This window comes from Ranitomeya imitator, chromosome 1, assembly GCF_032444005.1.
Source record: "Ranitomeya imitator isolate aRanImi1 chromosome 1, aRanImi1.pri, whole genome shotgun sequence".
Taxonomy (NCBI): Eukaryota; Metazoa; Chordata; class Amphibia; order Anura; family Dendrobatidae; genus Ranitomeya; species Ranitomeya imitator.
Window position 1 is genome coordinate 1,145,272,736 of NC_091282.1, and position 22,840 is coordinate 1,145,295,575.

The 22,840-nt window shown below is 44.0% G+C and overlaps 1 protein-coding gene across 1 annotated transcript in view; it reads left to right on the forward strand.

Annotated features, from left to right (window-relative positions):
* The window catches only part of WDR19 (WD repeat domain 19), a 116,414-nt gene that overhangs the window by 37,097 nt on the left and 56,477 nt on the right, over nucleotides 1-22,840 (forward strand). The window contains exons 6-18 of the mRNA XM_069744594.1: nucleotides 2,526-2,641; nucleotides 3,992-4,072; nucleotides 4,665-4,777; nucleotides 6,902-7,075; nucleotides 7,237-7,307; nucleotides 10,657-10,829; nucleotides 11,914-12,028; nucleotides 13,656-13,762; nucleotides 17,703-17,825; nucleotides 18,479-18,628; nucleotides 19,710-19,857; nucleotides 20,316-20,520; nucleotides 22,485-22,644. Coding sequence (XP_069600695.1) covers nucleotides 2,526-2,641; nucleotides 3,992-4,072; nucleotides 4,665-4,777; nucleotides 6,902-7,075; nucleotides 7,237-7,307; nucleotides 10,657-10,829; nucleotides 11,914-12,028; nucleotides 13,656-13,762; nucleotides 17,703-17,825; nucleotides 18,479-18,628; nucleotides 19,710-19,857; nucleotides 20,316-20,520; nucleotides 22,485-22,644 — 1,736 coding nt within the window. The remainder of the gene's footprint in view (nucleotides 1-2,525; nucleotides 2,642-3,991; nucleotides 4,073-4,664; nucleotides 4,778-6,901; nucleotides 7,076-7,236; nucleotides 7,308-10,656; nucleotides 10,830-11,913; nucleotides 12,029-13,655; nucleotides 13,763-17,702; nucleotides 17,826-18,478; nucleotides 18,629-19,709; nucleotides 19,858-20,315; nucleotides 20,521-22,484; nucleotides 22,645-22,840) is intronic.

Genomic DNA, 22,840 nt, shown 5'->3' on the forward strand with positions numbered 1-22,840 from the left:
CCTCAATTGGACTGTGATCCGAAAGGGCCCTCGACAGATAACGCACCTCTCCCACCATTGTATCCAACAGGCGGTTACCCAGCGCCATATCAATTCTGGATAGCGTAGCATGAGCCGGCGAGTAGCACGAGTACCCTCTCTCCCCAACATGTCTAACTCTCCATAAATCAATCATGCCTATTTCACGCACATAGGTACCAAATGTTGTAGTGTGCCCCTCCGACCTGTTCTGGGTGTTCTTATTTTTATCCCAAAAGTCGTCACAGATATTGTTCAAATCCCCAATAATTAAGAGTGGTAGTGGTTCCCATCGTTCCACCTTCTCCAACACCTCCCTGATCTTCTTACTTGAATATGGAGGTGGAATATACATTGCCGCAACACACATTCTCACTCCATACAATATACATTGTATCACCACATACTGACCCTCAGCATCCACGCATACTTTCACCTCTTCATACTGCACTCCCATCGGCACCAATACTGACACCCCTCTTGAGTACGTCGAAAAGGTAGAGTGATACCCCTTCTGTATCCATCGTCTATTCAGTACATCCACTTTCTCCTGTATCAAGTGCGTCTCTAACAAGCATATCATAGAAGCCCGCTGATCCTTCGCATACTGCAAGCTCGCAGCTCTTCTTGACTTATCCGCCAGACCTCTCACATTCCAACTTAATATCTTAAAGCGGTCCCCTATTATATGACTCATCATCTTTAATTATGTCGTTACTCCCAGTTCTGAGCTGTCTAACTTCCCTCCCCACCCTTACCCCACCCCCCCTCCCCCACACCCCCCAATACTATACATTCTGCCTCTTTTCAAGAGTGGGGCACCATCACCCATTGCGAACACTCTTGTTAATACAACCTTCTCCTTCCGCCTCCCGCTACCATTTATAACAGAATTCGGCGCAAGTCTTAGAAGAACAATATAATTCAACCTGTATTACATTACAACTACAAGAAACTAAATAAACTTTTAGTACGTTGCACACCCTTCCTCCCTCGTACTTCTCCGCCGTATCAGCACTCCCAGTGCATTCCCTGAATAATACCCAACCTGCACATTTCAATTATCAATGTACTGTCAGTCAAACTCTTTTTCTCCTTTTTGAAAGAATTAAAATACCTCCCGACTAACCCACCCCACATTTTCAATCTCCTTTCCCTTTAAGCTTTTTAGCGTTAAGATCTATCCACTGGGTAGCGTCCTCCGGCGTCTGGAAAAAATGAATCTTATCCAACGCTACCACTCTCAGTCGTGCCGGAAACATCATGGAGTATTGCACTCCCAGTTCCCTCAGCCGTCTCTTGATACCCGTGAACATCATCCGTTGTTTCTGCACCAGGGCGGAATAGTCAGGGTAAATAGCAATTCTTTGACCTCCAATTGTCAGATCCGTCATGTCTCTAGCCTTCCTCAGGATAATGTCTCTGTCTCTGTAGTTTAGGATTTTGGCAAGCATGGTACGGGGACTTGCTCCAGGGACAGGTGGTTTCGGTGGGACCCTGTGGGCTCTTTCTACCGCAAATACTTTTGTCAGTGCTGCATCACCAAAGGTCTCAAGGAGCCAGCTTTCAATATACTCCGTGGGATTCCTCCCCTCAATTTTTTCAGGGACACCCACTATACGAATGTTATTTCTTCTGGACCTATTCTCCAGATCCTCATTTTTTGCAGCCAGCTCCGATATTGCCTGAGCAAACTTCCTCTCCGCTTTCTGCAGCTGCACTATATGGTCTTCTGCAGTGCTCACTCTTTCCTCCACAGCCCCCACACGTTTGTCTATCTTCTGCAGGGCTGCATTTATCTGGGCTGTATCCCCCTTGACCTCCTGTATCTGCTGGGTCAGGGATTGCTTGCATGATGATACCAATGCAAAGACATCTCTAAGGGTGGGCTCTGCTCCTGACTCCTTATCTTCAGATCCCCCTACTACCACCGCCATGTCACCATCCCTGCTCCCCTGTTGTACCTCCTGCTCCTCTGCTGGGCTTTCCTCCTCTCCTTCTGTGTCTGTGTCAGCTCCGGCGTCCTCCTCTGCTTTTCCTGAGTTCCCTGCGGCCTCCACTCTAGCAAACTGCTGGAGCTTTGCCGCCGCCGCCATTCTCTTCTGGCATGCCGCGTTGTCCTTCTCCGCCTTCTCTCTGGCGTCGGCGCCATCTTGGCTGATCCCAGCCTCGCCGGCTCCTGCATCTCTTTGCCTTCTCCTGGTCATGCTCATTGACCTCGGGGCCGCCTCTATACACCGCCGCACTCCCGGGACTCTCCTGCAGCCGGTAAGCGCCTTGAATCGCCGCTCAGCTGCGGCTTATAAGGATAATGTCAGCGTTAGCGCTCTATCACCCGTCCGCTCACATGGACGTTCAGGCCACGCCCCCCTTCACATGACTGTTATGTGTCTTTCTGCTGGGAGATTGCGCTCAGTGGGAAGTAATCTTGTAGTTATTATTGTCATTTATTATTATAGCGCCATTTATTCCTTGGCCTTTTACATATGAATGATACCTTTCTGCAGGGAAGCACACCAGACGCATCACTTGCGGTTGCTGGAGCTCTCAGAATTTGCTGGCTCTTGGAGGCGAAGATAAAATGATTACCATCAGTAATCAGGAAGGAGACACCATCCGACAAGTAAGTCTCAAATGTCCGAAATATGTTCCAGTCATCAAAATGCTGATTCATACCACACTTCTGACTCGATGCTTGCTTGGGAACAAATTCCTGGGGACAGCGAATTGCAAAAGCTCCGCATCCGAACTTCCACTTACATTCTCTTCTCTATGTACATATGGACATGTCTGGACACAGGGTGTGCATTTCTCTGGAATCCTAAAGGTGTTGTCAGGTCACAACATATTAATAACCTATTCATAGGATAGATTTCCATCAGATTGGTGGGGGTCTGACACTTGGTACCCCCAATGATCATTTGTTATTTGCTTTGATTGGCTTGAGGCATTTTTAATTAGAGACTACCCTCAAAATTGTAGGTTTCAGCCCATGAGAGGCGTATACAGTATGGTTAGGGTCCCATCAAAGTGGTACGCCTTGCCGTGGCTGGTGGGCTCTAATGTATTGGCCAATTTGTGCGCTAAGTGCCTTCATTTTTTAAATATATTTCCTATAGCGTTAATGCAGTTCTTGTTTCATATATTCAGTGTTTGCATATTATGGCGTTTCATAATGCAGCTGTGTTTTCTTGGGTTTTTGCTCCGGTCGCAGCAAGATGTAATCACAAAGGTCCGATATTTTCAATGTGTACTTGCCGCTGCCATGTGCTGCAGAACAATTTTTGATAGGGATTGAATGGAGTGCCGGACTCCATTTTTTGAATCGGATATATGGAGTCTCATCCCAGCACACATACAGTAACGTATATTCTTATTCCGCACAATAAATGGAGAACACTTTGCAACTTCATTCATAGTGTTTACATCCCGCGGCGGGTGGAGCAGATAACAGTTGAGCGGTGGGTGTGCTGGGTGTCAGACCCCCAACAATCTGATATTGCCATATCCTATTGATAGTTTATTAACAAAAAGGAACAGCACAAATCCTTTACTTATCTTCGGGTGCAAAGCCCTCAAACAGCCCGTCCACTGGTTGTCCTTAGTCCATATAGTTCAAAAAAGTAGGCAGCACTCCGTATTCTTTTTAGTGATATGCAGAATTTATTCAGACCCACATGTCTGGGCAACGTTTCGGCTCCAAATGAGCCTTTCTCAAAAAGAATATGGAGTGCTGCCTACTTTTTTGAACTATTGATAGTTTATCAGTATACCATGAGTGGAAAACCGTCTTTAGGCATACAGCATAGACTTATACGTCAGATATACAGAGGACGCTATGAGCCATTTGGGATTCAGACAGAATAGCAAAACTTTACATTCAGCCCCAATATCATCCATTAATCATAAGATGATACTTTACCACCAGGTTCAGTTATAACATATTAATAACCTTTCTGTTTTTGCTGTGCAGACCTCCGTGCGGTTGGAGCCAAGCGACATTCAGTTCTCCGTAATGAAGACAGATGAGCGGGCGTCCCCCGGAGAAAGCACCGTAATATGCAGATACCTTGTCTGAGCACCTGTTCTGGGCTGTTGTATAGTCATCACCATTTATACAATTGGAGGGGGAAGGGGTCCATTGATTTCCCATTACTTACTGCTCTCTCCTATTAGCTACTTGTTAAGGGAGCAGTTCGGGTAGTAGGTATATATGATGAGATGTATTCATACAGGTAATGTGTTGCCTTAAGGTAACAATTCAACAGTTACATGCTGCTTCATACAGCTCCTATGAAGAGACCTGCGCAAGCTCTTTGCTGTAGAGTTTGTCAGCGCTGCTCTGAAGCCGTCAGGATGATAGGATCTGACCAGCCTCACTGTCCCTGTGTTCCTCTGATGTAGCATCTTCTTGCTTCCTCGGGGAGCGCTCACATCAGACCGGCGGTGCTTCCATGCTGCTGGTTCGACCTGTCAGTCATCAGGAGCGCACCACCGCCCTAGCAAGCAGGAGGCAGGGGAGCGCTGCGTTCAAGAACACAGAACATGACAAAAGCCTTTTAAAATTTGCATGAAATTGACCTTTTTTTTCCAGCAGTCATTGTATGTTTCTAGATCCCTCACATCATGTAATGTTCGTTCTTTAGGTAAGTGGTGTGGTGGGAAAGAAAACCTTGTTTCTATTCAACCTGAATGACCCGGATAACCCGATAGAACTGGCCTTCCAGCCGCGCTACGGCTCCATAGTGTCCCATCGGTGGTAAGAGACCCCGGGCAGTCCAGAATCATAAATAGTAATTCGATGTATGAATACAGACTTTTTAATGCTCTTGATTGGTCTCAGTAAATGTCCAATATTATATTTTATTTTTGGAATGCCGCTACTGTCTGTCGTATGATGGATCTATGACTGTCTTGTGTTTTGTTTGTTATAATGTGGAACCACAATGTAAATGTGAAAAGAACATTAATCTCCCCAAATCTTGAAAAAGTGAAAAAAAAAAGGTTGTAGAAACCTCCCTCAATAAATGAGACAGAAGACCGTTCATGTAAGAGAAGGTCGCATAATAATATTAAGCATCTTATAACATGACATGAGAGTTGGAAATTGTCAGAATGTATTTTTAGCCTTTAGATGCAAACAGAAAAATGAAATTTTTGGCATTTACACACTGATAATAAAATGATCCAGTTAGAAGATATTAGTTTAGCGCCACCTAGTGTTCAAAGTGTACTGCGCTGAGTGCTGCGGGACACACATGGTTAGTTGGTCTCCTCCAGTAGAAATATCTTTGTCTCCAGCTTGTCAGGGTTGGAGCAGAATCTGTGCTCTAACATGGCAGTCTGGCTGAGAAGTTAGAAAGGGAATATATTGTCAGCTGCCAGAGGGAGATGATGACTGATTCTGTGTAGACTCTACCCCCAGCAGGTTAGCAGCAGCACCAAGGGGTCAAGGAAGTAAAAAACAAAACAAAAAACAAACCCTGTGAAAACCGTGTTAGCCACATTATGGGACTTTGCGATGAAATGGATTCATGGGATAGCCCCTTTAATATTAGAGACAAACATGGTGGGCTGACGTCCAAAAATAATTATTTTCTTTGGTGGATGGGAAGATTTATCCTTATTTTATGGCTTATTGGTTTATTTCCACAATCAGACATTAATCATACCAGTGTTTGTTAGTTTTTAAAGGCGTGGTGCTATGTAGATGCAAGGAGCAATTATTAAAGGGAATCTGTCAGCAAGAGCAACCCCTCCACACTCCATATGTGAGGATGCAGGTATTTGAAATGTAAATCCATCGACACCTTTATATCTTTCATCTGTTGCTGCATACCCAAGTAATTGGCATTTTCATTCATATGCAAATGAGGCATTAAGTGCTCTGGGTGTGACAGAGAACTGAAGGAGCCTCTACCTACCCCTAACAATATTTTATTCTAAGATCTATTAATTCAAATGTTGTTTGTGGGACGACCACTTAAGTTTGCTTCCATAGGAAAAAGTTCATCATTATATATTTGATCATAAGGAAAAACTTCCTCAATTGTAGACATTTTTTGTAATAAATATAAAGGTTGGCCCTTGACTTTGTCAAGCTTTGACTTTTGTCCCGCTGTGTGTTTGAGTTTGACTTCCCTGCTATAGAAGTGAAAAGAGACTAATTCCTGCTTCACTCACCAGCAACAGGTGAACACAGGACAAGAGTCCAAGACTCAAATATAAAAGTCCAACTTTGTGACGTCATATAATCTTCATGCTTTATTATAGATCCAATAACACGTTAGGACATAGGGAGATATCACATCTTCTGACGCGTTTCAGATCACAGATGAGCCTTAGTCATAGAGCAGTGACTTGTTATGACTAAGGACCATTTGTGAACCGAAACGCGTCAGAAGATGTGATATCTGCCTCTGTCCTAATATGTTATTTGATATTTAATAAAGCCTGAGGATTGTGTGTCCTAATAGTGCTGTATTTTACTATCCTCTGCCTCCTGAGGTTATTTTCCCATCCAGCACCATCCCCTTTACCTTGACTGGTAGCTTACTGTCTGTATTCCTTGCCTGGTGCCTAACATCGCACTGTGAGCTATCAATCGAGCTAAATAAGATGGTTCTGGGAAACAACCTCAGGAGGCAGAGGCCTGGCATGTGTTCTGTCACGCCCAGAGCACTTCAGAAAAATGCTAAATACTCAGGAATGCAGCCACAGATAGAAGAAATAAAGGTGTCTATGTATTTATATTTCAAAGACCTTCAAGCCCATTTATTCGGTTTGGGTGGTTGATCTTACCAGAAGATTCCCTTTGATGCTACACAGTGCTACCACTTCTCCGATCTCTAATTTTCATGTTGTGGGCATGTTCTTTGGACAGGTATGGTGACGGATACATCATGATTGGCTTCTCTCTGGGATTCTTTGTTGTGATTTCCACACACATGAGTGAGATCGGTCAGGAGCTCTTCCAGGCGAGTAACCACAAGGATAACCTGACAAGCATCGCTATTTCACAGTCCCTGAACAAAGCCGCGTCCTGTGGTGACAACAGGTCAGAGCCTTGGTGTAGGAATCACTTACTGTTCCCCACAATTTTGTATGTCACCTACATAATCATTCGCGATTCTTGCGTTCCACCATCGCACAGCACCTGCCATAAATCCTGTTATTTCCAGACCTGTGCGTCCTGCTAATATTCATTTTATATTGCAGCATAAAAATCCATGACCTGACGGAGTTAAAAGAAATGTACGCCATCATTACCCTGGATGATGAAACTAAAGGTAACACGTGAAATAGATCACTCTGTAATGACTCTATATAATATACGAGTTTCACGTTTTTTATTGAAGAAGTGAAATAAATTAACTTTTTGATGATATTCTAATTTTGTGAGAAGCATCTCTACTTATTCATCATTGCTGTTTTTAACATGTTTGTTTTTTACTTGTTTTTTGGTTGAATTGGTTGACGGAAGCCATCTTCTGAGCTTCCAGTCATGCTCAGTGCGTCTCTGAAGGTCGTGTACACGTCTTCGCTTTAGAGGCACTCACTGAGCATGACCAGACACCATCTTCTGAGCTTCCAGTCATGCTCAGTGCGTCTCTGAAGGTCGTGTACACGTCTTGGCTTTAGAAGCGCTCACTGAGCCTGACCGGACGCCATCTTCTGAGCTTCCAGTCATGCTCAGTGCATCTCTGAAAGTTGTGTACATGTCTTGGCTTCAGAAGCGCTCACTGAGCATGACCAGACGCCATCTTCTGAGCTTCCAGTCATGCTCAGTGCGTCTCTGAAGGTCGTGTACATGTCTTGGCTTCAGAGTCGCTCACTGAGCCTGACCAGATGCCATCTACTGAGCTTTCAGTCATGCTCAGTGCATCTCTGAAGGTCGTGCACATGTCTTGGCTTCAGAAGCGCTCACTCAGCATGACCAGACGCCATCTTCTGAGCTTCCAGTCATGCTCAGTGCCTCTCTGAAGGTCGTGCACATGTCTTGGCTTCAGAAGCGCTCACTGAGCATGACCAGACGCCATCTTCTGAGCTTCCAGTCATGCTCAGTGCGTCTCTGAAGGTCGTGTACATGTCTTGGCTTCAGAGGTGCTCACTGAGCATGACCAGATGCCATCTTCTGAGCTTCCAGTCATGCTCAGTGCGTCTCTGAAAGTTGTGCACATGTCTTGGCTTCAGAAGCGCTCACTGAGCATGACCAGACACCATCTTCTGAGCTTCCAGTCATGCTCAGTGCGTCTCTGAAGGTCGTGTACATGTCTTGGCTTCAGAAGCGCTCACTGAGCCTGACCAGACGCCATCTTCTGAGCTTCCAGTCATGCTCAGTGCGTCTCTGAAGGTCGTGTACATGTCTTGGCTTCAGAGGTGCTCACTGAGCCTGACCAGACGCCATCTTCTGAGCTTCCAGTCATGCTCAGTGCGTCTCTGAAAGTTGTGTACACGTCTTTGCTTCAGAAGCGCTCACTGAGCATGACCAGACACCATCTTCTGAGCTTCCAGTCATGCTCAGTGCCTCTCTGAAGGTCGTGCACATGTCTTGGCTTCAGAAGCGCTCACTGAGCATGACCAGACGCCATCTTCTGAGCTTCCAGTCATGCTCAGTGCCTCTCTGAAGGTCGTGTACATGTCTTGGCTTCAGAGGCGCTCACTGAGCATGACCAGACGCCATCTTCTGAGCTTCCAGTCATGCTCAGTGCGTCTCTGAAGGTCGTGTACATGTCTTGGCTTCAGAGGTGCTCACTGAGCATGACCAGATGCCATCTTCTGAGCTTCCAGTCATGCTCAGTGCGTCTCTGAAAGTTGTGCACATGTCTTGGCTTCAGAAGCGCTCACTAATCATGACCAGACGCCATCTTCTGAGCTTCCAGTCATGCTCAGTGCATCTCTGAAGGTCGTGTACATGTCTTGGCTTCAGAAGCGCTCACTGAGCATGACCAGACGCCATCTTCTGAGCTTCCAGTCATGCTCAGTGCGTCTCTGAAAGTCGTGTACATGTCTTGGCTTCAGAAGCGCTCACTAATCATGACCAGATGCCATCTTCTGAGCTTCCAGTCATGCTCAGTGCATCTCTGAAGGTCGTGTACATGTCTTGGCTTCAGAAGCGCTCACTGAGCATGACCAGACGCCATCTTCTGAGCTTCCAGTCATGCTCAGTGCGTCTCTGAAGGTCGTGTACATGTCTTGGCTTCAGAAGCGCTCACTGAGCCTGACCAGACGCCATCTTCTGAGCTTCCAGTCATGCTCAGTGCGTCTCTGAAAGTTGTGTACACGTCTTTGCTTCAGAAGCGCTCACTGAGCATGACCAGACACCATCTTCTGAGCTTCCAGTCATGCTCAGTGCATCTCTGAAGGTCGTGTACATGTCTTGGCTTCAGAGGCGCTCACTGAGCCTGACCAGACACCATCTTCTGAGCTTCCAGTCATGCTCAGTGCATCTCTGAAGGTCGTGTACATGTCTTGGCTTCAGAAGCGCTCACTGAGCATGACCAGACGCCATCTTCTGAGCTTCCAGTCATGCTCAGTGCGTCTCTGAAAGTTGTGCACATGTCTTGGCTTCAGAAGCGCTCACTGAGCATGACCAGACACCATCTTCTGAGCTTCCAGTCATGCTCAGTGCATCTCTGAAGGTCGTGTACATGTCTTGGCTTCAGAAGCGCTCACTGAGCATGTCCCGGAATTTATTCATGCTCAGTAGGAAAGACACAACCCGGCCTCTGATAAAGGACATGTCTGATAATGCCCCTTTACAAGGCATCACTCAACTTTGGGGAGGGACCACAGTGCCGCCCCCAATATTGATTAATTTGAGGGATGAAAAAGATGCAGCCCCTGCCCCCAGATGATGCTCCGTATGAGAATCCTGAGTGCATGCTGGGGAGTCTCAAACGAATCGTCATTGGAAAGATTGGAAGTGCTTAGATTAGTAATTAACATAGGCGGATGTGTAGTATTAAAGTCACTATTAGTTGGACCACCCCTTTCATTGTATATTGATAAACCCTAGCGAGATGGTAATCCCAAAAAGTATCATCTGCACCATGCTAGGCTGGCATGTGCCTTGCATACCTTTTATTCTTACTTTTTAGGAAAGCAGAGTGTACTACAGTTTTCTATGCAGAAAGGAACAGTAAAATCATAAAGTATATTTGTATAATAGGAATCAATGGCTGACGTGTGACACCCCGTGCCCGTACACTGGCATCAAGTCAGACAGTTGGTTAAAGTTTTTGTGCCAGATTCTTGAAAATGGCTCACGGTCTTCATGAATTTGTGTAAAATCAAAACTGCTCTTCAGTTTTTGTTTTTAAGTTGTTTTGAGACTTTTTAGAACAAAGTCGCAGATTCCACTAAAATGTTGCAAAAGTTGTCAAAAAATTCCATTCCACATGTAATCATTCCAAGCAGGGATTGGAGAACTATTTGGCAAATATTTTGCTATTTCTTTAACAAAAAACCTCGCAATCGATGAATTGTCCATAAACATCTGAAAAGCAAGAACCGTGCAAAGTGGCAAACATAAAAAATGTGTAAAAGGCAGAGTGGTCTCTTGCTGTCATTTCTGGCCATACGGCTTGTCTGGAGGTCTCGTCAGATATCTCCTGAGCGTATTTCTCTCTTTTCTAGGGTTAGATAAACTTTCTTGGACAGACGATGGTCAGTTGTTGGCTGTATCCACCCAACGAGGCTCGCTCAATGTCTTCTTAACCAAACTCCCCATCCTCGGAGATACGAGCGGCACCAAGATCGCCCATCTCACGTCCCTGCTGGAGGTCACCGTGTGCAATCTGGTGGAAGGGGTAAAGAAACATTTTACTTTCTTTATATTGGGCAAAACATGGAGTGTGGTTTAAAGGTGTATTCCCACCTAATGCAGTTCTTACCCTTCCACTGGATAAGTGATAACGCTCACATCTGTGAAAGTCACACGCTGAGTTGAATGGGTAGTCTACGGATTTAGAGGGCAGGTAGGATCCAATCAAAAATAGCCTTAGGCTAATGGGAGGAGTGCAGAGTCAGAAAAGGGCCCTGATTAGTGGTGAGTGAACGTGCTGGGATAAGGTGTTATCTGAGCATGCTCATGTGCTAACAGAGTGTCTTTGGTGAGCTCAAAAAATATGTTCGAGTTCCCGCGGATGCATGTCTCGCGGCTGTTAGACAGCTGCAACACATAGGAGGGATTAACTAAGAAAACAGGCAATCCCTCCATGTGTTGTGACTGTCTAACCGTGAATCCCTCCGTGTGTTGTGACTGTCTAACCATGAGACATGCAGCCGCGGGGAATCGATCATATTTTTTGAGCACGCCAAAGACACTCTGTTAGCACATGAGCATGCCCAGATAACACCTTATCTGATCATGTTCACTCATCAGTAATTCTGATATGTTTTTGATTAATGCTGCGTACTACCTGCCCTTTAAATCTGTAGGGTTATAGCACAGGAATGGCATGATATTAGGTAGGAACCCATCATAGATGGATGCCTTGTCGTGGCCTATGGGCTCTCATGAATTGGCCAATTTATGCGCTGTCTTCATTTTTACAGGTATATTCCATACAGCAGTAATCAGATGAAATGTCATAAGTCTAATATGTATGTATTTGTACTTGTCATGCCGCCTTCTGCTGTATGCTCTTGTCTCTATATTATGCACCTGTTCACACTTGCTTTATTCTGTTCGGAGGTCTCTGTCAGTTTTTTTTTTAATTGTTTTCATCTTCAGCAACTTACTGATGTCCGATTTATACAATTCATACAGAGCAACAAAACAATTGCACGTTCTTCCTCCTCCCCCCAATAAATGAAATGTCGTCTCTTCAGCCGCTTGCTGCCGCTTTTCCTCATGTTGTGACTCCCAATGTTTAATCTGCTCGTTACTAGGAGCTGCCAATCACCGTTTCGGTTGAAGTGGAGCCCAATTTTGTGGCGGTGGGCCCTTACCATGTCGCTGTGGGAATGAACAATCGCGCCTGGTTCTACGCTTTGACTGAGAATGGTGAGAGTCAAACTCTGATTTTAATTAAAGGGTTTGTCCAGCTTTGGACGACTCCTTAAAGAGAAGCCATCAGAAATTTTTGTATGAGAGATTTTTTTTTTTTTTTTTTTTTTTTACATTTTGGCAAGTTTTTTTTTTGTACATCACAATTATGTCTTAAAAAAATGTAAAGTCTAAATGTTTCAGTTTTCTCTCTGGCCACTGGGACTTTTTTTTTAGACTCTTACTTTCTGTTGCTTCAGGAAACAACACATGCACATAGTGGTCAGACCCCAGCCCTATGTTTTATATTGAAACATCCAATGAGCATGTTCCAAGGTGATTGTGATGGGAAGGGGGGCAGGTGAGCTGTGACATCACCTCTTGTGATTGGTGGGTCCTATGTTATCAGCTGTCATTGTAATCCTGCCTCTGCTGATAAGGAAACTTCTGTAAACTCTTCCTGATATGACAGGAAGTATGAGACTAAAACCCCAGTGGCCAGTGTGAAAATTGCAAGGTTAATATTTTTTTATTTTTTTTTAAGATTGTAATTTGAAAATAAAATAAAAATAGATTTTTTTTAATACATGTAACACAAACCCGATTTAAACAATATGTGATTTTGTATTAATGGCTTCCCATGAAATGCTACAGTGCAAAATGTAAAAGACCCATACAGGCCTCCCAGACAGGGCCATCCCAGCTATGTGCCTACCGTGTCCCCGGGTGCTCATGTGGCATTGTTAGATCAGGTGAGCGCTGCAGCCGATCACAGGCCGCTCATCCCCTACAGGATTCACAGTTCATTCAGACAAAGCTATTCCATATGATGAAAGTGTGACGGCTGCAGCCGATCAGTGGCCACTGATAGACAGCAGCGCTCATGTGACATAATCTCACATTAGCACCCGTGAAACATCTCAGAAAGGTGCTGGAATAGTGACCTGTCGGTGAGTATGGGTTGTTTTTATTTACGGGATGGGACAGAAAGAAGAAAAGAGGCAAATAGACAGTAACGTGGACACATACAGTTAGGTTCATATATATTTGGACAGAGACAACATTTTTCTAATTTTGGTTATAGACATTACCACAATGAATTTTAAACAAAGCAATTCAGATGCAGTTGAAGTTCAGACTTTCAGCTTTCATTTGAGGGTATCCACATTAAAATTGGGTGAAGGGTTTAGGAGTTTCAGCTCCTTAACATGTGCCACCCTGTTTTTAAAGGGACCAAAAGTAATTGGACAGATTCAATAATTTTAAATAAAATGTTCATTACTAGTACTTGGTTGAAAACCCTTTGTTGGCAATGACTGCCTGCAGTCTTGAACTCATGGCCATCACCAGACGCTGTGTTTCCTCCTTTTTGATGCTCTGCCAGGCCTTCACTGCGGTGGTTTCAGTTGCTGTTTGTTTGTGGGCCTTTCTGTCTGCTCCCGCTTCATTGTAAAGTGCTGCGGAATATGTTGGCGCTATAGAAATATTATTGTTATTACTGTGGATTTTGGGATGGGTTGAGTCAGACAATGTCTCTTTTGGCCCAGAAAACGTGTAGTTCTCCTTGTTTCACCCTGACTACAGCTTCCTCAGGGGTATTTAAAACTGTAGAATTTTATATTTTTTTCTGATTTGTTTCCTGCAGGTGTTGAGAGGCTGAAGGATATGGAATACCTGGGGACTGTCGCCAGCATGTGCCTCAATTCTGACTACGCAGCTGCTCTGTTTGAGGGGAAAGTGCAGCTTCACATGGTACGGACCCCAGTGTATCTACAGGAGATGCCTACCAGCAGTATGTGTAGTCAATACTGATAGTGAGTGGGAGATTTGTAAAGGCTATAGCTTATTCTTGGTTAAAGATGTGGACACTTTTGGGGGATTTTTTGTTGTTGATTGTATCTATACATATTTTGAGCTAAAACTAGTAATAATTTTTGTAATTGGACTTCATTAAATATGTTGCAATTTTTCATAAAATGTAGTGGGCTAGCCAGAACCTGTTAGGTCTACAAGGATGCACACAATATATGCCGCTGTGGAAAAAGCCATATTTTTGGAAAATGAATGAGTTAGAAGCCTTTCAGGAGTGGGACCTGAAAGGGGTTAATTACTTATGTCCGCTGTTTGCCGGAGGAGCTTTCGAGAGTTTTCAGTAGCTCAAAGATGAGTTATAGGGGCAGTGGATTGCTTTGGATTACAATACCGGAATATTTCACTTTTGTATAGATGTGAGATTATTGGATATTAATTAAAAAAAAAAAAGAGTTGATCTAAAAAACAAAACAAACATTCTTTCATTTTTACACCTCTGTGTTGCCATGTCTGTTGCTGGCTGCAGAATGAGTGAAATAAGAATCCATCAGCGAGCGAGCACACATTTATTTCTCCTGTACTGCACTCAGCTGACTTATGACCACTAGTGTCAAGCACAAGTGCTCGTTATTGCCCCGGGTGCTCGGGTATGCACGGAGTGTCGCGGGTGCTCCAGTGACATGATTGAGTCCCCACAGCCACGTGTTTTACAGCTGTTAGACAGCCACAAAACATGCTAGGATTGCCCCGTGTATGGCAGGCAATCCCCGCATCTTTTGTGGCTGTGAAACATGCGGCCGCGGGTGACCCGAATATGTCACTGGAGCACCCGCGAGACTCTGTGCATACCCGAGCGCCCTAGGTAAACCCGAGTAACGAGCACTAAGGACCACATGAATGTTCAGCTCTCCTTTGATGCGCTCTGTGGTCATACATCAGCTGAGAGGAGACCGGTAAAAGACCCCGACAAGAGTTACACGCTCCCTACAGGGCTGAGCTCGCTGACAGACTGTTAGTTACTCCCATTCTGCAGCCTGCAATGAGCAGGGGAGCAAAAATCCATAAAATCCTAACAGTGCAAATTTTGGCCATTACAAAAATTATTTTACACCCAGAATACATCCATTTAGGTTAAAAAATAAATTACCCCAAAAGGTGGCCCTAATTTTTAATGCTTGGAGGAATGGAGTGCACAGATCAGCAGCGATTAGTCATCTTCGTGATAAATGTTCTCATGTCCAAATTTGGGTTACAAAGCAGAAACGATAACCTTTCATGTGTCGTGAGCCCTTCTGTGTCATGGACTACATGAAAGGTATCATTTGTTTGCCTAGGCCAGATATTTGTCTATGTGACTGCAGACTTGTAAATCCTCACATCGGGTGCATTAACCCCTTCCCGACCTTTGACACAGCGTATGCGTCATGAAAACCCGTGCCAATCCGACCTGTGACACAGCATATGCGTCATGGCCGGATTGGGCTCCTGCAGGCCAGGTGAAAGGGTTAACTCCAATTTCACCCGGCCTTCAGGGACAGGGGGAGTGGTAGTTTAGCCCAGGGGGGGTGGCTTCACCCCCCCCCCCCCCCCCCCCCCGTGGCTACGATCGCTCTGATTGGCTGTTGAAAGTGAAACTGCCAATCAGAGCGATTTGTAATATTTCACCTAAAAAACTGGTGCTGTCAGGATTCCCCGCTGCTGGTGATTTGCATACATTAGGTGATGTGCCCACTAGACGTGGTGTATTGAGTGAGACCGGACAGTCTAGTCGGGATGTGGTCGGAAGTATACAAACCGCTTACTTGTGGTCACATGATCGCTCACTCCTGACGACGGCACCAGAAAATCCTCACAGTGCTCATAGTGACTGCAGACTTGTAGCCTAAGGCCGGACAAGCCCTTCATGCTGAATGTATTGGCCCTGATTCAGCTAGACTGTGGTTTGGTGTGCCTGGCTTGTGAACAGTGCGCTGGAGTGAAATGCGCCATAGATGCGTGTGCCTCTTAGCTCATGTTACAGCTGCTGGGCAACAGATGTATAGGAATACATTTAATTTCTGATTTGTGCCCCATTTTTTTACGTAAATTGTAATGAATTTGTCATCTGCACCTGTCACGCACCTTCCGTCTAAGCTCTGCTCACTTAAAACACCAAAAGTCACAGCACTTTTGCCCAGGTATTTGTTGTGTGGCAACTTTTGTAGCAGTTTTCCATGAGAATACTGGCTAAAACTCCTTGATGAATCGGCGCCATTGGCCCCAATTTGCTAAGACTAGCGTTGGACTCACCAGTTTTAATGAAGGGGCTACTGGATTAGGAAGCGCCAACTTCATTAACAGGCTCACTTAGTGAATTCAGCGCAACTTACCACTACAGTGCGCCTTGCCAGAAATGCTACCCTAAATAATTGGGGGCCGGGATACACTTCTGGAATAAGTTACCATACACCTGACTGGCGGGCGTGACCATGCCCCTTAAAAAAATGTCCCACCTATGCTCCGCCAATACTGGCATAGCTGTCCAAGATTGGCGTGCAAATGACAAAAGTTGCATTATTTTGTGAAACGTCCAAGTTGCACAAAAATATTGGGACTTATTAAGACGTTTGCACCAGATATGTGGCATAAACACCTAAATGATTCACCCCCAATGTATTTTTTTTGGGGGGGTGAGAGGTAAGGATCTGCATTAAACTGAACATGACTCTTCTTGGGGAGATTATATGGAACAGTATTTTATGTGCACGGCCTTCAATTATTCACCAGAGCTGACGAAGCCACTGCTTAGCGGCGACGCGCGTTGGGCGTCCGCTCCTCCAGTGCCTGACTCTTATAGGATTAGGTTATCACACTGGGCCGTTCCATGGTATTGTATGTGGTTGGCCACCTGGATTGGCATCTCCTACTTGCACTAGCTTAGTTTAACAACTGCTGTGTATTGGTATCAGTGCAATTGTACTGTTATGGCTATTGTAGCTAGTAGGTGACCAGGGCAGATGCCCTTGTTCTAAGTGGTTATTTCTCTCTGATCTCATGTGTCTAGCAATCTATGTGCACTAACATCACTGCATGTTGTACCCTGAAGGTTATGTGTGCAGGTGCCCTGGCTGCTCTGATTGCCCTTTCTTTATTCTGTGCGCCTATATTGCATGCTGCTGTGGGATTTACTAATATTTTATGCTTTGATGGGCATCCATATATCCACCTTGGAGTATGTATTAACACTCATCTTGTAGATTGTGAGCCCTCGCGGGCAGGGTCCTCTCTCCTCCTGTACCAGTTGTGACTTGTATTGTTCAAGATTATTGTACTTGTTTTATTATGTATACCCCTCCTCACATGTAAAGCGCCATGGAATAAATGGTGCTATAATGATAAATAATAATAATAATTATCTTATGCTCTGTCTGGGTAGTTTGCATATATAGAGCACGGTCACTGGTTATTTAACCGATATGCTGTCCATATAGATGTCCAATTCAAGGGTATGTGTTCAGTCTTATATGTCCTATGAGTCAGGCTCAGGTTGTAGCCACATTTTGGGCTCTGTTTTTTGTATTGTGTGTAGGGTGTTCTTCTGAACCCCTTTTTAATTGTTTTTAAATGTAAGTGTCTAGTGAGTTTGACTTTAATAAAAGCTGTGTGTGCTTTTTGTCAATCCTTGTCTATGGTGATCCCCGTTTTATGGCCTATTCTTTTTTTTTGGTTCAGTACAGTATGTTTTTCATAGGTCAGGGTCAGGATCCCATTACTTATTTGACTGTGGTGCCCCCTCAATATATATTCTCAGAGCTGAATTATAAACGTCATTCCCTTTATATAGTTTAGTTTGTCAGCGCTGTTAACGGGTAATAGATTAGTGATGTATCCCTCTCCGCAGATTGAGAGCGAACCTCTAGATTCCCAAGAAGAAAGGGAGACCCGTCTGTTCCCGTCCACAGACGAGAAGTATCGGATCCTGTGCCATGCACTGACTGGAGATTTCCTCATTTATGGCACCAATGTAAGTTTATTTCATGAAGTACAAATAGTTACAGATATAAGTAAGAAATACCAGAAATTAACATATACCAGCTAGAGACTACAGGGCAGATATACATATACCTGGATAATTCTCATTTTTTTTATATTAAAGGAAATATCCGGGACTTTGAAAAAAAGGCATGTGGTTGCTAACAGAAGCAACTATCTATCTGTTGTACCCGGCATCGGTCACTGTCCGCTCCTGCCAGAGATTCAGCTGCTCCCTCTCAACAGAGCAGCAGTTTGTCTTCCTGTTGACAGGGCCGGACTACTGGTGTCATGCTGATTGACAGCCGCCTAATTGGGGGAATCGGGCTGTCAATCAGCAATGACACCAGTAGTCCAGCTCTGTCAACAGGATGAGAAATTGCTGCTTTATTGACATGGAGCAGCTGAATCTCTGGCAGGAGCGGTCAATGACCGGAGCCGAGTACAACAGGCAGGTAGTTACCTCTGGTCCCTGATATCCCCTTTAATAGTGATCTATTTAAAGACTAAAAATCTATTACTTTCCATTTGTCAAAACTGACCATGATTGTAAGTAATGTAAATTCAGTCTGATTGTTAACATTGACGGTCACATCTATGATCGGTTATAGAAACAGCTCCAATCTATTTGTGCTTTGTGTTCAGAGCGGACTCGTGAAGTACTTCTACCTAGAAGATTGGCAGTATGTAAATGAATATCGGCACCCGGTCAGCGTGAAGAAGATATTTCCTGATGCATCTGGGACCAGATTGGTTATAATTGATGAGAAGACTGAAGGCTTTGTCTATTGCCCAGTAAGTATTAAATGCCTCCTACTCGCTAGTTGCGTTTGTTCTTGTTAACTCTCTTGTACAGCGCCATTTACTTCCACAGACATTATCATCACTGTCCCCATTAGTGCTCACAATGTAAATTCCCTATCACTATGTCTTTGGAGAGTGGGAGGAGAACAACGCAAACAACAACGCAAACACACTCTTTGCAGATGTTGTGCTTGGTGGGATTTGAACCCAGGACTCCAGCACTGAAAAGCTAGAGTGCTAACCACTGAGCCACTTTGCTCTTGTATAAATAATGCCTTTCTTTGCCTTTGCAAAAATCATCATTATTGATTGATCTATAAATGTAAATTATGCTTCCAGTGACATTTACATTTGCAGAAGACATTGCGTCGCTCTGGCATGGTCCCTCACTGGGTAACGACAATGCTCCTCACTGGTATTGAGAAGATGGTAAAGATGGAAATGTCTAACCAATATTCCGCTCTGAGTTTCTTGATTTTCTGTTTGTGGTTTGATTGGTTTTATTGCAGTGTGCAGACATAACTATACTGGCCTATAGGGGGCGTATATGATGCTGCCACAGACATGGGCAATGACACAATCTATCAGCAGCATTTCAGTGTTTTGTCACTGTTGCATCTCCTGTCACTAACTTCAAGGCCTTTAACATGGGCTGCTAATCGCCTGATGACGCTCATTCCAGATGACTGGCCCCAGCAAACATAACAGCGATCAGCCATTAAACATGCAAATGCTTGCTCATCCACTGCTTGCTTAATAAGTGGCCTAGAAAACACCCCTATCCTAACTGCAACTTATTGCCAGCCACAATTGGAACGACCAATGATTAGTGTCCCCATACAGTTTGCATCGGATTCTAAAAGGACCTTAAAATGAGCACCATGTGACTTGTTATAGCGCCAGATCAGCGATCAATCTGCCATATAAACCAGCCCCTAGCCACTGTGCCTTTTTATTAAATATGAAGAACCAGTCGTATATGTTAATAGTTTCTTGGAAAAAAGATGTAATGAGTCCTGTATCCCTAGTATGTTCCACCATGCCTCACAGTCGTGTTGTTGTTTTTTCCCAGCTAAACGACAATTTGTACGAGATTCCAAATTTCTCTCCAACCATTAAAGGAATATTATGGGAAAACTGGGCAATGGATAAAGGCGTCTTTTGTGCATTCGATGACGATAAAGTGTTTACATACGTCTTTCATAAGGACACCATACAAGGTATGTATAGATTCATGAATTGCACCTGACATATTGAATGCCATACTCGGGTGCTTCTATCAATGCAGGGTCCAATGCAGCAGAGTAGAACGCATGAATCCATCAAATGGCAAAAATTCAATCACTAATCACTATTCACACATATGTGCTTTCTGTAGAGTATATGTGTAGCTACAGCGCCAACAGATCCGCACCATCTACAGAATGAAGATATAGTAGAGCAAAGCTTCAAGCTAGGCAAGAAAGTTCGCGAAAAAGTCACTATAGTATAGAAACCCACCTGAAAGTCGTATATGCTCCGTTCTAAGGAGGTTTTGTATTGTTCGGTAGTAGTAGCCTGTCTGTAGCTAGGAGGTACGTGGAGTAAATAAACCTCCGGCAAGTAGTATTAGATTGCAGGGATCTACACATCACAAGAGCTTCTCAAAACCTGACACATCTTTCCCTGGTTGTTTCAGGCTCCAGAGTTATTTTGGCAGGTGGCACCAAACTACCTTATGGTCACAAGCCAGTTCTGTTACATAATGGAGAGCTGACGTGCCAGACTCAGAGTGGGATGCTGAACAACATATTCCTGGGCACCCATAGCTTTCTTAACAATACCAAAGATGAGGAACCCAAAGAACTAAAGACCATGTTAACACAGACTCTAATGCTACGCAGGTAGGTTGGTAATACCTCGGTGTCTGGAGCTGAAAGCTTTTTTTCCCCGTTTTACAGTCACATTCTAAGAGCCGTAACTTATTTTTTTTGGCATAATCATATGAGGGTTTGTATTTTGCAGGATGCGTGGTATTTATCAGTGGCACCATTTTTGGATACATATAACTTAACCAACTTTTATATTTTGGTACAAAATATAGTATTTTTGCAGATGGTCAATTTCTTTATAGTCACATGCAAACTGTAACATTGTGAAAGCTTGAACATATTTTTGCAAATCTGACCATACATCTATCACACCAACATTCTAAACAAATATTTTTCATAATTTAATACTTTAATACTTTCTCTCACCAGGATATTGTATTAAACTTTTGGCTACTGTCTCACGTCAGTGTCTTTGGTACGTGTGGTGACAGTTTGTACACGTACCGGAGACACGCGCACATCCATTATATTCTATGCGGCTACGCACATGTCCGTTTGTTCACACTGACCGTGTTTCCGTGTGACCCACACTTACACATGGCCGTTTTTTCCAGCAGCACGGACGTCAATACGTCCCTCACATGTGCACACAGATGACAAAGTGTGACATCCCTGTGCCATCCGTGTGACACGTACCAGTATAGAATACAGAATAGAAATTACAGATGTTTAGGTGTTAAAGATTTGCAGATATAGAGAGATACATATCCGTGAAATATATAATTAGTGTCTTGCATGTGTAGTTTACTGTATTTGATAAATAAATGAAAAAAAATGACTTTAAAAAATGAAATTATTTTGGATAACCAGCTAAGGTAAAGTAGACAGCTGCTGTTTTATATTATCAGGCTAGGAAGGTCCGTCCTTTTTAGGTCCTTCCCAGCCTAAAAATACCAGCCCGCAGATGCCCAAAAATTGGCGCATCACATAAAATGTTCCAATTCCGGCACTTTACCATCTCTTCCCAATTGCCCTGGTGCGGAGGCAATCGGGGTAATGGTAGTTGTGGTTGATGTCAGCTATAATTTGTCAAAAAAACCTCTCTAACCGCCTACTCTAAACACTGACTTTCTCCTCCAACACTGAACCAGGCAGTAAGAATTATCACTGTCAATTCCCAAGTGCCAGTGGCGAGCGTACATACCAGAGGGGAGTGGCCAACACAGAACAGCTAAGACAATTCAGGATAGAGACCTCCAGGAGATAGAACTGCTTAACTCTTGCCATGACAGAGCAAGAAAAACCTGCACTGCTAATAGGATGGAGAAGAATATCCAGTCAGTGCAGGAGTTCATGTAACCAGATGCCGTGATCTTTTGGCCCCTGTCTGTCGCGGTATTCCTGCGACAGCCATAGTTCTGATGACCTGGGGAATAATTTTGCCAGTTTTTTTTATCGCACACAGAATTTTGTGAAAATAAAGTCTCCAAAAATCTGTGGTGGAATAGCTTTTTTTCCTCCACCATTTTACATCACTTGAAATTTTTTTGGCCTGTCTGTCAGTTCATTATTTGGTAAAATAAAGTGTTTCATTTAAAACTACCGTCCGTCCCATAGAAAACGAGCCCTCGTGCATCTATATACAAGTTATAGCTCTTGGAAGAAGAGGGGGAAAAAAACCTAAAAGCATAAAAATGAACATTTGCTACATCATTAGGGGATTAAGGCATCTCCAAATAAAAGCAGCAGAAAATAAGAATGAAGATTATTCAGGCTTTTTGTTGGCCTGACCTTAACATAGGCATCCAAATCTTATCGGTGGTGGTCCAACCCACAGCAAACCCTCCGCTCAGCTAACTGAAGGCGCCCACACATTGTCATCATTGTTTAACTGGCATCCTCCATACTTTTGGTAGCGGCTGCATTACCAGGCATAGTCACTACTAGACGTACGTGGCCGTGTATGGTATCCTGTGTGTAGCGGGCAGTGTGACAATGGCGCACTGATGAGATTTGTTTGCCTACTCGTTCTGTAGGTTCTCCGATGCCTGGAAAGTGTGCACCCTGTTGAATACCGCGGAGGCTTGGAACGAGCTCGCCCGGGCCTGTCTTCACCACATGGAAGTGGAGTTTGCCGTGCGGGTATATCGGACAATTGGCAACGTGGGCATGGTGATGTCCCTTGAACAAATAAAGGTATATGGTTAAAAAACCAACTGGTCTATAACTGTGTACTACTGGGAGGGAATGACCTAATGTTTAAATCTGATTTTCATGTTACTTTTTTTTTCTTAATTTCTGATATATTTTCTATTAAAGAGGTTGTCCTCTACTTGGAAAACCCCTTCTCATTCCTCATGTTTGGCCCCATTAAAATCAATTAACAAAATGG